At 38.2% G+C, this 15,098-nt stretch overlaps 1 protein-coding gene across 1 annotated transcript in view; it reads right to left on the reverse strand.

Moving 5' to 3' along the window:
• Window positions 1-14,929, reverse strand: part of tdrd12 (tudor domain containing 12) — a 37,928-nt gene extending 22,999 nt beyond the window's left edge. The window contains exons 1-8 of the mRNA XM_056739182.1: window positions 14,843-14,929; window positions 8,566-8,612; window positions 8,152-8,316; window positions 7,910-8,046; window positions 7,633-7,752; window positions 5,000-5,055; window positions 4,831-4,916; window positions 4,401-4,620 (exon numbers count right to left, since the gene is read on the reverse strand). Of these exons, the coding sequence (XP_056595160.1) occupies window positions 4,401-4,620; window positions 4,831-4,916; window positions 5,000-5,055; window positions 7,633-7,752; window positions 7,910-8,046; window positions 8,152-8,316; window positions 8,566-8,589 (808 nt within the window). The 5' untranslated portion in view covers window positions 8,590-8,612; window positions 14,843-14,929. The remainder of the gene's footprint in view (window positions 1-4,400; window positions 4,621-4,830; window positions 4,917-4,999; window positions 5,056-7,632; window positions 7,753-7,909; window positions 8,047-8,151; window positions 8,317-8,565; window positions 8,613-14,842) is intronic.
• Between the last annotated feature and the right edge of the window lie 169 nt (window positions 14,930-15,098).

Genomic DNA, 15,098 nt, shown 5'->3' on the forward strand with positions numbered 1-15,098 from the left:
ATCAACCCGTACAAAACAAGATGGTACTTTTGCTGACTGTTTCCCAAGTAAGACACCACAACACTCATTGATGTAGGTCTTGAGATCCCGATGAGAAGTAAATGCTTTGACCAGAGCTCCGAGCAAGGCCAGAGAAAAGTCACTCACAACCTCTTTTGGAGTTGGTGCACCTGCACGTAACCATTCTGTCATCCAATGTGTTATTGCATTAACATCATGTCTCTCTGAGAGCATTTGCACCACTGGGACACCTCTGCTTTTTCTTCAACGGCCAGAATGCCCTGATATAAAAAGATATGACCAGACATACCATTTGGTTTCTGTAGTTTCCTCACTACTGAGCCAGTTGCATCAAAACTCACAGTGGGGTTAGTAGATGTCTTTGATTATGTCTTGTAGAGATACATCTGTGTTTGACTCCAGTAGTGACAGAAAAACTTGTCCAGTCCAATGTCTTTAATGCTTCCACTGTGAGGTGCTCTATATTTTAGCATCTGCAGTGAGAAAATAGGATCCTTGTCACCTAATTCTAAATCATTTCTCTCTTGTTTTGCTTTTCGCAGTGTGGCCAGATTAGACAGATGGCTCGGCTCGGGATCTCCAAAGTCCATCAGTTTTGTTCGCCTCTGATGCCCTCCATACATGAGGTTCCACCCTCCATACATGAGGTTCCATTCTACCCTGACATGGTTCTTCGGATATCTGCACATGCAGTTGAACAGACATTGCACGCTTGGGACAGCCAGTGTGCAGGGTGTCATCAGTGTTTGTGACAAAACACTTGAGCACCATCGGGGTGTTCATTTCAGGCTCTCGGTCACATTTTATTAGAACGTTGACATGACACTCCTTACAGTTGCCTCTGATTTCAATGTATTTCTCTCTGTCTGATGGGTAGACCTTAGCTCTTTTAAAGGCAAATGTGCAAGTGCTCTTCACTTCTTGCCAGATATGAGAATTTATCACATGCATCCAGATGCCAGGTTTCAAAATTGTATATTCTTTTTTTTGTGTTTTAGAGAACTTGTTTTTGTACTCAAATGTTTCAGGCAATTCCTGAGATAGGCGCAGGCTCCCCGTGACCCGAGGTAGTTCGGATAAGCGGTAGAAAAAAGATGGATGGATGTTTCAGGCATGAATTCAATCCATTTCTGAAATGGAACTTGAAGATCAAAACTCCAAAAAGACCCTGGCTCAAAGTCAGTGTCATCACTACTGTCACTTGTTTCATGCTCACTTTCACAAGTAAGCCCTAAAGCAGTCCAGAAGCCTTTGGGGTGATCTTGTTTTCTAGCTGCTCACTAAGCTCTGTCCAGATTCTCTGATTAGGAGTAGCTATGTTGCCATTTTGTACTATTGCGTCTCTTGATGAACACAGGACTGTGAACATGGAATCCCTGTCAACTGCTGGTTTCTTGGGCATCTGGTATAAGCAAAATGAAATTACCCGCTTATATAATCCTGACTATACGGTAATTTATAGCATAAACATATTTTCATGGATAACTGTATTGGTCAGAATATTAGGATAATATAATGTACTAGCAATAAATGTGAACCTGCCTTTGAAAACCAGGCTAAAGTCTCATAAACAATGAGGTCATGAGCAACAAAGTTTGATTTTAACTATGATTTAAAATTGTGATATGGAAATTGTTAAATGGTTTATTAAATATATCAATATTATATTTTCACAGAATGTTCATTTAAAGATATGAAGGTATTTTCACACGCTGTTCTTTACATTATGTAGGATGATTTTATGTATAAAACAGCAAACCACCCCAAAAAAACTTTAACTTTAACTCTGTTTTCACTGGCAGGGTTAAACATAAGAATATTATGTGACCCTTTCTGTGAAAACCCAGCTGAAGTTTTTCGAATGTGAATTGCTGTTTTTACATAATGTAAAGTACACTGTGTGAAAATACCTTCATATCTTTAAAATCGACTAAGTAATACCATATCACAAATTGAAATCATAAGGAAAATGAATGGTTGAAATCAAACTTTATATCTTATGATCTCAAAGGCTGAGACTTGAGCCTGGGGTCACAATTTTAGAGACGTGCAGCTGTAATTAGCATTTCATTACGGACACTGATATTAGCAAGTAGTTTTTGGTTGAATAAATAATGACAATCTAAGCTTTCTTGAATGTCCTTCCTTTCTTTTTTAAGGAGGTCTTATAATATTGTAACTGTCAGTGTGAAAATGTTGTACAGACATTTGCCAGAAATTTGATATAGTAACTTAATAATGAATTTTTCCTCTACTAACACTATTTCCCACAGGATCTTGTTTAACATTGTGTCATGCGCAGTAGGGATGAGCGAGTACAGCATTATCTGTATCTGTATCTGTACTCGGACTGGGCGGGGCCTAACCTGGACGTGGTTTAACCTGGAAGTGGGTCGGGTTGTCTTGTGATGGGCGGGTGTTTAACAGGTATGTTATTTTAAGCATGCAATTGATATGGGTTGATCAGAAATTGTTATATTTACTGCTGATTAGAAAACTATTTACATGACAGCATCAGCATTGAGCTTCAGATCAATGGTTTTCATCATGATAACAAAAAACTATATACAGAACAAGTTTTGCAACAATGAATACAACACATGCGGTTGCAATTATCAAGTTAAATGTAATGAACAAGAGTTTTCATCTCAACATAACTGTCTTTTTTTAACTTTGAATTTTTTATGATCAGTGTGATTTTTTTTGGGGGGGGTTTACGGCACAAACGGAGCACAAACGATTGAGGCTATTTTGGATGATTTAGGAGCATGTCGGGGGGCTGGTGACGTCATCGCCTATAATTCAATGTCTAATATTTAAAAAACCGTAGCAGCACAAACACAACTTTTCACGGCACAAACCAGCACAAACGGAGCACAAACAAGCGTGACTATTTTCTGTGGTTTTGGTGCATGTCGGGGGGATGTGTGACCTCCGAATGACCTAAAATTATTCTTCTATTATCTGAAAAACTGAAGCTGCTCAAACAAATTTTTTACGGCACAAACGGAGCACAAACGATTGAGGCTATTTTGCAAATGTTTTGTGTTGGGAGGGTTTTGCAATGTATCAACTATTTCTATAAATGAACAAATAACAAAAACACCCTCTACTAGGACGATTTGAAGAAAAAATCTAATTGTGATTTTTCTGACCAAAATTGCGATTTGCGATTTAAAATGCAATTTGACTACTATTTAAAAAAAAGAGCTAGGTTTGTTGTATTTGTTTTAACAGCATGCATCAAAGAAAGACATGCAAAAATGTCATGACAAATTAAGAGAATAACAACAGTATTTTAAATAGTTAAATTAACAAGTATAAACTAGGGATGGGCATTTAAGGCAAAAATAATATTCGAAGATCGATGAGAACTATTCGAAGATTATTCAAAATTCGCACCACTCCCCCATATGAACGCATTTACAGAATTAAACACACATAAACGGAGAGAGAGAGACCACTTTAAATCCGTGACGACACACTGCTTTATTTATTATGGAATAGGCAATCTTACATCAAGCTAAACATTAAGATAACGCGCTGAAACATTAATATATTAACAACCGAATGACGGCACTTATTAACAGTACCTCGATCAGCATCAACCGCTCATAATGCTATAGGACATTTCATTGTAAAATATGAATATGCACATTTTTACCAACCAAAAAACAGCAGGGTGATTGATCAAGGAAAATTCGGCATGTTTTACAAAGCACTTGCTTTGGAAGAACATCAGAAGGTCGAAATCCAAAATAGTTCCAAACATAAGCGTTGCTTGTTCTTTAAGGTCCCAAGTAGTTTGCTGCTGCAGGACTTTGCGCTTCAGCAGACATAACATTACTTTGTTGTGAATTTCTAACCTCCGCTCCCTTTCACGCTCATCTTTTCCAAATGACGTTCTTTGCTAATTCAAAAGCATGTACAGTGTTAAAATGTCCCCTATTGGTTAAACGTAAATTTGCAGAAGCAAACTGTGAAATACTACGTAGTTGTATTTTATCATATTTAAAGCCCTTAATTGAAATAATCGCAGCTTTTGCGATTTGAACATCGCATCCCTTCAAATTGCGATTTCGGTTTAAAAACGATTAATCGTGCAGGCCTACCCTCTACTGACTTTCCGTGGAATAAATGGAAAGTTTTAAAGTGGTGTCAGTGGTCAGGAAGCATTGTGATATAGAAGTGATGGAAAATTCTGCATGCAAATTTGAAACATTGAGCACTTCAACATTCATCTCCATTTACTGTGTAAGACTAGTTTGTTTTCACATCGAAAGCAACACAAACTGGAGTCGACATGGAGAGTTCAAATTCAGAACACAGATTTTACATCATCCTAACCGAACTGCAATACAATGAACTGAATTACGGACCTGTCTGCGGTCCTTCTTTCTTCTCTTTCCTGGCGTAGATTACTGCCGGCGGAGCTTTGACCGGGCAGCAGCCTTTCATCTCTAAGAGCTGATGTGGACTAGAGTAGATGTCCCACGCCAGACGGACAGGTGCACGGTCTCCGTCCCCTTCCTCGCTGCTGGACGTTTCACTCCAGAAACATGCAAACTTCTTCACCACCAGCTCATGGTTCACACAGATCTGCAGAACAGAAGATGACTGCAGTTCAACTCTATTAAATCAAATACATTTCAATGTAGGGAAGCAGCGATATGATCGAAATGTTATACATCACCAGTAATAGCTTAAACTCTTGACCAAAAAAAAAGGAAACAGATAAACGTCTTGTATCAAGCCAAGTATGGAGGTAATTTCAATACGGGAAACATATGTCATGTGGACAGTGTGTACCTTTGTGTTGTTAATAGTCAGATAGAGTTCAATAGAAGAGCAGTCGGCATTCGTATCACACAGAACGGCTTCCACCAGTGTGGACACTGAAACAAACAGAGCATCACATGATATATCGAGTGCAGATGGGTCACAAACGCTGCTGAAGAGAATCATCGCACGCACTTACCTTGTAGAAGGTTGTGCAGGTATTTTGTGGCAGAGCTGTCCCACGCTGAAGACGGACTAAGACAGAAAAAAGAAAAATGTCTGAATATATTAACGTAAGGATGTACATAACAGTCGATTAGCCATCCAAACACTGCCTCACTGAATAGTAACATCAATATTAATGCAGCACTACCACTAAAAGGATACAATAACAAGTGCTGCTTATTTTTTGACGTACTGTATAAATATTAGAGCTGCACAGATAATCATTTAAAGATCACGATCTCGATTCAAACACACACACAATCTCATTAATGGAAATCTACGATTCTCATGATTAATAACCAGTGTTGGAAAGTAAGGAATTACAAATACTCAAATTACTGAAATTGAGTAGTTTTTTTCAGGAATTGTACTTTTTTAAGTAGTTTAAAAACAGTGTACTTTTACTTGAGTAAATTTTTAGTGCTGTATCGGTACTTTGACTGCGCTATTTTTCCTCACATTGTCGTTGCTACTTTATATGTTTAATTTTCATGTGATTGGCTAAGGAGAATAATCAGTTCCATCACAGGACCCCATCCACTCACATCGTGTATATAAAACTTGCGTCACACAGATTTCAAGACATCTGCCGCCAATTTAGTTTATTCATGGAGGAGGACGAACGTGTGCAGCAGACAGTGTGTGTATCAAACGGTGGTCTTATGCACTTGAACATCTGTTATTCACTGCCAAGTTCTGGAATGCGCCTATCTATGATAGATTGAATACCACCTCCACAGAAAAATATAATTGACTACTTCTCTAGCCCCGCCCACGTTTTCACGCATTACAATTCTTAAGTGGCGCAGAACTAGATAGAGCGAACAAGCAATAAACAAACATACTGTTAAAGATAGCTAAATATTGTGCCAAAACTGGTTGTGGAAGAACACAGTCGCTGCATAACCTTCATTCAGATTCCAACATTAGTTATGAAAGGTTAAAGTTTATTTTTAAAGACGTTCCAGCTCATGTGGGAAAAACATTGAGTGTTTGTTTGTTTCATTTTAAGATTCTTTCATCAACAAGGCAGATCGACATGGAATTTTTGGAGAGTTTTAAATTAAAAAGCAGTGCTGTGTCGTCAATATTGGATCCGATAGTATTGACGCAGCAATCTTATGTGAGTAAAACATATCTGTACTATGTGTCACTATTGCTTTGTTAGAGATCGTTTGATGTGCGCTGTTCACTATTCACACAAGATTAGTATTACCTGAGGACCTCTAGTCATTTGTATTCATTGCAGAGGTTGTCTGTGATCTTAAGCTCACGTGAATCGCCATCTCTGTGATTTGATGGGCTCATATATCATTTTTTAAGGTTTTATCCTCCCTTTGTGAATAATAGAGGCTGTTTTGAAGTGTGTTTGGTATTATTTGGGGTGCTGGGTGATATCCATAAGTTACTGGGAGTCTCCCGTTTGTTTATTTATGATGGAAACACTCAGAAAATTTAAGACGCCCGATCGCGGAGATCTTTTGTCTGGTTCGGGATCACAGGTCTCAAATGCTGACAGGTATGGTCATATATCATTTAACACCATACAACTAAAGGCTACACAAACAAACTTTACACAAAGCCTTGCCGTCACATCCGGGAAATAAGTCAGTATATTTGAGTAAAATCATCCCGTGTGAATGCGTCACATGAAATACTGATGTGAGGAGGTCATTTATAAATCACAGGAGGTCTTCAGATAATACTTATGCCGTGCAAAAACTGTGAATGATGCTAATGTGTAACTTAGTTGCGTCTCTAACCAAATTCACAGAAGCCTCCAACTACGCAAACTGTTATCCATTCAAAGCAGTAGGTGTTTACTTATAAAGTCTTCAATGCGGAACGCCCATTAAAGCAGAGCGTTTGTAGAGCTGGCCTCAAAACCTTGGTAGAAAATAGCCAATTACTTATTGATTTTGATGTTTTTGAATGTAAAAACCTTAAGAACACCTTAGGTAGACCACATATAACAGTATAAAACAATAAACAAGTCCAGTTCATCACACCTTTAAAAAGAAACTTTAGTTGAACTATGGTATTAGTTGTAAAAAAAATCACTATAGTTACTTTAGGTTATGTAATAATTTTGAAGCAAAGTCCTAAATATTACCAACCTAAATAAACCATTTTTTGTCAGAATCTCAAGTTAATGATGTATTACTTTTAGTCGTCATTCAGAATCGTTAAAGAATCGCAATCTCTATTTGAAACAAAAGAATCGTAATTCACAATTTATCCAGAATTGTGCAGCTCTAATAAGTATACTGTCAAAATAGTAGGGCTGTCAACGTTAACCCATACTCTCAATTATATTGTTAAATCGCTATAATTAATGATAAAATGTATAAAAATAGAATAATCAATTTAATAGAGATATTAGTTGCGGTACTTATATCATAATGTTGGCTTTCATTCATAAAGTGATGCTGTTAAATAAATCAGTTGTTAGAATGTAAACGTTTATTTAAAAACATTAATAATTAATCGGAAAAAAAAATGAATCGATTGACAGCACTAACAGACTTGTCTTCAAGCAACCTGCTGTGAGAGCGGCGGTTTATTTGCTGTGACAGGCGTCTTGAAGCAGGCTCAGTGGTGACTTACACGACCTTAGCCGTCTCATTGGAGATGGACACTTGAAGCGTCAAAGGACGGATTCCAGCCAGTTTAAAGCGTCTCACTCTGAAGGGAAGCTGCAGGAACTTCTCAAGAGGAGATCTCACACTGTGACGTAAAACACAGTTCATGTTGTTTGCATGTGACATAACATTTACATTTTCAACAATGAATTGAATATGAAAATTGAACAGAATTGAATATGACCTCTCATCATTTCTTTTGCAGATGTGTAGCATACTCAAATGTAAGAAGTGTTTCATACTCGTCTGTTTGGATGTTGATGTGATCTCCATAGTCTACCAAGAAGCACATGGCCTGGCTTCCCGCTGTTCCCTGAAAGAGCGACTCCACCACGGCCCGACACCAACTCTTCAGAACCGTGCTGAACACCACACACACCTGCCACAGAAAACATACATATAAAGCTATGCTCTTAGAACCCTAAACTGAGTAAAAACTGTGAACAAATCTACTGATCATTCATATCAGAAATCATTAAAGTACCAGTCCCTCCTTGAGTTCAGCAGGCTTTAATTTCTGTACATCCAGGTCAAACTCATGGTAGAAGAGGTTCATTTTAACTCTCAGGTTGTCGTATTCCTCTGGCCTGTCCGGATGGATGCCAGGCCCTTTCAGAACCCGACCCCAAAGATTTCCAGGATCTTCAATCTGATGCACAAACAACAGGGAACAATCTCAGTTTTGGTTCCTAACCAGAAGCATCATAAATTCAATGCATTGAAAAACAATTTTAGCACTGACAAAAATCTCAAAAAATGTCTCTTGTATTAAACATTTGAACACGTCTAAACAAAAGAAAGCTATATATATATATATATTTTTATACTGGCAATTCATTTCTAGCTAAACTGTACAGTAAGTATTATAGAAACATTATAGAAACAAGTAGTGCTCTACCTTGATTATCTGTATTTCCAACATTTCTCTGTTTTCCACTGGAAAACCTGCCAAAAAAGCATTAATACTTTTATATTTAAATAATATTACCAAGTGAAGGACTCGCTCACTTCCCCAATCGACTGCAAATTTTGCAAACACCACAGAAGATAATGTTGGCAATCATCAATTTTAACTGTGGGATTAAACTACATAAAGGGATAGTTCTGCCAAAAATCTAAATGTTGTCATTTTTACTCACCCCCGTGACTTTCTACACGGGATACTTCATGAAAAAATGAAAATTTTCCAATATAAAAAAGCAAAACTAACGCTTCTAGTTTTAATTAATATAACCAGTCTGACAACATTCGGTCCGGAGTCATTTCCCACGCCACAGCAGGGAAAAAAATTGCGATCTCTAACAAAGACTGACGTTTGCACATGCACTAGCAGACCTCTGTTACACTTCGATGGATCCGCATGTTTTTAACTGATGAAGTGAAGATGACGCCATTGTTACTGCTTATTGCTCAAAGCCAAAATTTATACACGTGCACTGAGAGGGGACCGACCAATCACAGCAGCCTGAGAGGTAGGCTTGTTGCGATAGTCTGTGTTACCGGTGATACACAGTGTTTAACACGCCTACCAGTTACATCACTTGCCCATCGCGGCACCGTCCCTACGGTGGGAAATGTCCCCAGGACTATGTCTGGTGACGTAGATACGCGGCGGTTAGAGACACGTCTCATTTACGTGATTCAGAGTCGACTCCCTTTTGACCACCCAATAACTTTGTTATTTATTCACCGTTGGGCTTACAACGGTTTGGCAGACTGCTTACTTTCAAACACAGCAAAATTACACTATGCATGAAATGTATTTTTCATGATCTAATGCTACTTACTCTTTAAGCGGAACTAGTGTCGCAATAAAGATCTGCAGCACTTGTCACATTTCATTTATGGATTTCAGATTTCATGTGAGGAGAGTGAGGCCAAAACGATGACGGAAGATTTGGTTTCAAAGCGAAATGCAAAGCGCCTATTTGGAAATATTTGGGATTTAAACCTTTAAAATGCTCACAGGGAACCTGAAAACTAGGGATGCACCGATACTACTTTTTCCTTACCGATCCGATATCTGGATTCTGGGTATCGACCGATACCGATCCTGATCCGATCTGATACTAGCACTGTTTTTCTTGATCAAAGTAGAGTTGCATATGTCATCTTTTATTGCCAGAGGTGGATAGTTCTTAAGCTTAAGTTCTGTCAAGTACATTTTAAAATATCTGTACTTTATCAGAGTACTTTGGACAAAAAATACTTCCCTAAAGTATGAATCACATCATACTTACTTATTCCACTACAGTCCATAAATAAATGTTTTTTTTCTTTCTTTAAAGCAGGGCTCTAGAGTGCGACCAATTTGGTCGCAAATGCAACCTTATTTTTCAATGGTGCGACTAAAAATAATCAGAGGTCGCACCGGTGCGACCAGCCATTCGAGGGAAAACTGTTGTCTCCGCAACTCTGAAAGTCTCCCTGTGATTCAACAACAGACACACATCAGGCCCATATCGTCATCTAAACCAATCAGAGAAAGTGAAGGGCGGACACCTCTCTGATTGGCCGTGAACCAGATATTCAGATCCAGATATACACGTGTGTGAACCAGAGTTCGCGTTAATCGAAAATGATCTGTCATTGATGGATTTTTTACCAGTAACGGCAAAATCTGAAGGCCGTCCGTCATTGTGGGGGATAATAATGAGGGCAATTTGTAAAACTCCATTTCCCTTCAGCGTGATATGCTCGTGAAGTGACCTGCGTGTTTTCACTTGTCATTGTTACTGACTAGACAAATGTGTGCGATCTGGGAAAACCCGTCGGATGTCGCGCTGCGACGCGGGAAAGACATTTCACCTATCAAAGTAAACCACACAACATGAAGAATTAAAGAGTATCAATGCACATTTCCCACCAGTCCTGTGCAAACTATAGCATGCAAAGTTTTTTATACAATGTTTTCGTGAGATCACAGAGCTCCAAGTCTGCAGCACCAGGAGTTATCACCGCTCTGCATCTCACGCGAGCCGGACCGCGATCTCAAAACATACAAGAGATGATCAAAAGTCCAGACACTATGCACATGATAAACAACGTAAAACTTGCTTCACTGCTTATAAGTTGTTGTCCGTAATTTTTGATAGTTTCCTTGTGTAGTGACAATGGCAGAGCTCTCGTTCTTTAAATGTGCGCTGCACCATTGTCCTTACTTTCGTTTTATTGAAACGGTTTTGTACAATATTTTCGGACGTCACGAACATACTTATTACCACCTAACGCCACCTTGCACCATAGTGACGGGTAATAATAGATAATGACGATTTTTTTACGAGCCTGTCAGTCAAAATGACGGAAAATAAAAAAGTCTAGCACAACCTCTAGTGTGTACGTTTGTAAATGCGTGTGCTCCAGTCAGACAGAGAGAGGTGAGTAGACTAATGACGTCAGTTAAACAGAGTGGATGTGGTAATTTACAACTTTTTCATGAATAATGTAAAGTTAAGTCCTGATCCGTCTGAAAATCATAAGCAATGCTCTGACACGGAGCCTTCAACCTCTCAGGTTATGTCAAGCTCTGGTCCATTTATCTTGAGATCTTAAGTTTAAATTTCAGATCAGTGAAGCACTTTAAGCACCAACACTTTTTCAGTAAGTTTCAGTAAGTTTCAGTAAGAAAAGTATGATTTTTTAATGGAATTAAGTGCTGTATTAAACTTACAAAACAAAAATGTGGTCTCATAAAGCTTAGATACGTACAAAATGTTTAACAAATAAATCCGTGTTTATTACACAAAACTATCACAGTATAAAATTCTCCAAACTCACTCATGCACATCCTGGACACAAAATGATGCGCTTATTAATACATTCGCTTCTACGTTATTTTAAGTCATGCGCATTGGACGCAGAATGATGCGTTAAACGCACCTGCTTCCCTCACGAGCATCCCGGAAAGTGATGATCCTGATGTCGCGAGGATCTTTGCTTCCCAAGTTCAAAACAGTTATAACACAAAGAGAATATATATGTTATGTGTTTAAATCATATACGTTGCATCCATCCTAAAGTAAAAAAAATAGTTATGGTGTATGAAGACGCAAAACATAGACCGCTTCAAGTGATTGAATCTAAAAACGTTACACTCGGCGAGTACCGTCTCCGGCAAAATGCATTTTAAACAAAACCACAGTCTATTATCTAGTGATTATGAAGAATATTGAAAACTTTGGAACGAGTAACGTCCTGACTGTTCCCGGACACACGCATGCTGGATGGAGATTGACAGATGACCGCACCAGCGGAGGTCAGAGTTATTTTAATTATGCTTTATTGGTTTATTCCTTGCATAAAGCTATCAAAATACATGACATCGAATACGGTACATGATAACTTTTATGGTAATTTCCTGATAGTTAGTACTTTTCGAAGCTGTAGAGTAACATCCACGGGTATCGCAACGGATCGGACTGAAGAGAACCCGTCAGTCCGATACCCGATCCAGCAAAAAAGACCCGTATCGGCCCCAATTCCGATCCAAAGATCAGATCGGTGCATCCCATTCTGTAAACTTTGCCTGATGAAGGTGGTAGAATCCAGAGGTAACACTGTGAATTTACGCTCACACCTTCAAGCGCACCATTGAAATGAGGCGTCCAAAATGGGTCCCGCAGCAAAACAAATCAAATCGTTTTTTTGTTTGTTTGAGCAGTGATTCTTATTTGACGGTTGCACGGTGTTGTGCCGTGGTTATTCGTTTTGTTGATAAACGCACTTTATTTAAACTGAATGTTTTAAAAATTGTTTTTATCTTTTTTTAGCATGATATATGGCATTGATTATTCATCTTGCAATAAAAATGTGTTTAGTATAAGCGAGTCTCATACTGTTTTGTGTATTTTTATTAAGAAAAATAATGAACCCATCATGAATTCAAGCAAATGCCGCTGAATTGACGCTTATTAAAGGATTAACCGGTGGTAAAATTCCGTCACCGCAACATCCCTACTGAGAAGCGGAAGCTCGCTGATATGCTATGGGTAGGTATGATGACATCGTAACCACTCGCGGCGAACATTCTGACTCAAAAATGTGTTCCAAACTGCGTGGTACTAAAATGTGTATGTCATTCAATATCTACCCCTGGCTGCCTGGTGGGAGTATGTTTTTCCTAAATACGACGATAACTACATCGAGTGTGAGCCCCTGAAGCGTTGGACACTTCGGGATTTCAGCCACAATGTAATTTAAGGTCACCGCGGCTTTCAGAAAATTTGCGTTGCGTTCAACCGGTCGGTGGGCTTCATCTAAGCTTTGGACACTTCTGAAAGGTAGGTGGATTTAAATACACAGCTTTTATCTTGTTACTGACGAAATCCCATCGAGGAGAAAGTATTTTACTAAATCGCTGAAATTGGGTAGTAACATTTGTGGCGGGTAGATTAGCGAATGTACTGCAGTCGCTGTTCTAAAAAAAAAACATTATCTGTATTCAACTCATTCTGACGGTGTTTTTCTTTACATTATTACTGATGCTATGTAGTTTAATATGTATATCATATGTGTTGTATGAATATGAATTAGCAATTAATTTTGATGTGTATTGTTTTTTTCTCTTGTATTCTCAAAATAAATGTTTATGAATATGAATGAATGCTTATTAATTTTATATGTTTTGAGTGAGGTACCATGGGTCTGATGCCCATTCCAGCTAAAACAGTATATTTTCATGATTTCATTTGAAAGAACGAACAAAATTCTACCTTCTATTCAAATTTCATGCAAATATCTGATCAAATAAGGAAGTTACAAGCAAAAATGTGTGAATAATAAGCATTTTCGGTCACACGACTTCTTTACTATTCACTATATTCCTCGGTATTATAAATATCATAACTTTCGCAATCCTCAACTGATTTTCACAATTCAGGTGTCGTCGGAAAGGGAATGTTCAGCTCTGTCTAGTCATGTGATCCATTTTGAGCTTAGGGGTGTTTGAAAATTTTGTCATCATACCTACTATGGCTGAGACATCTTCACACACTCTAGGCGGGGAACCAATCACGACAGACCTGGTCAGCTTAACCAATCAGAGCGTTTCGGAAGGCGGACTTTATATAGACCGTAAGAAATCGAGTCCTTTTGTTGAAAGAGGGACAGTGATGAACAACAAACTTGAAATATAAAGCGTTTTTGAAATTAGAGACATGAAGATCCTTTGTTAAACACCCAAAAAACATAACCAAACCCTCAAAAACAGCAAAAGAACGGCTCCTTTAAAAATCTAAAAAGAAAAATACAGCTTTTTTTAGAAAACCATGAACATGGACTTGTGTTGGCAAGCTCTCTCCATTTCATCTCATTCCTATTTTTCTGAACTTTACATGATTCAAATGAAGTATAATGCTTATTCCTGGAATACAAAATAGTCTCCAGTTTAATGTAAGCTTTAATAAAAGTATATTAAAACTTTATGTCGATTTTACAACCTTTGGAGGGAAACACGGTAAGAAATGTATGTGGTCTAATTAAATAAAGATAGTTGGAGTGCAATGTAATACTTTCATTTATTTACGCAGAGAATGTTAATTTCTACATTTAATACATTTCAGGTTTTTACAGTCGTAATTAAATAGATAATGAAGGTAGTTCATGTTAATGAATTAAAGTCTGTTATAACAATCACAGTAGTTTGTGGTTTTGTAATTAGCGGAGTGCACGTGTAAAAACACGTGACCTCGGAAAGTCAGAACCCTGTAGGTGTGTAAACTAATACAAAAACGTAATTAGTCAATGATCTGCCAGCACTAAACCACATAAATGATCATATATTACGATCAAATGTTTCGAAAGAAACGATATAGATTAGCGTTACATTAAACAAATGTCTCAAATCTGCGGGGGAAGTACGGTGAAGCAGTTTCCGATTGTTGTAAAAAGCCCCGTGGAGGGGAACGTTAATCTGTTCCATTAATAACATTATTGTATATTGTATACATTTCAAATAGTGTAATAATGTGATCTGCGGAGTGAACAAAGCGCACGGCAGTTGCAGAAATAACGACATATCCTAATACTTCATTTAAAGTGCTTTTAAAAGTGATCTTAAGACACAATAATCGGCTGTATATTTTGGGGTATTTTATGAATGTCTGTCAACTTAATTTGCAAACTTTCGAAGAAACGTAAATACATTAATACTTAACAAGGAATATAGAGAGTCTTACCTCCAGTCACTGATGAGAGATGCGCTGTCCACCTGCGTGCGCGTGCACGTGCAGCGCCAGCCTGGTGACGTCATCGATCAATCAGCCAGAGATACACGTGTTGCCCAAAGATGTTTCACTGAATCTATGAGATTGTTCGACTTGATGCTGCGCCGCATGATCCGACACGTGGGTGACATCACAGTACCGCGAGATCGATTCGAATCCAAACTTATTATAGTTTTTCGAACAGCTATCGCGGTACTTTGATGTCATC

This window comes from Triplophysa dalaica, chromosome 24, assembly GCF_015846415.1.
Source record: "Triplophysa dalaica isolate WHDGS20190420 chromosome 24, ASM1584641v1, whole genome shotgun sequence".
Classification (NCBI taxonomy): domain Eukaryota; kingdom Metazoa; phylum Chordata; class Actinopteri; order Cypriniformes; family Nemacheilidae; genus Triplophysa; species Triplophysa dalaica.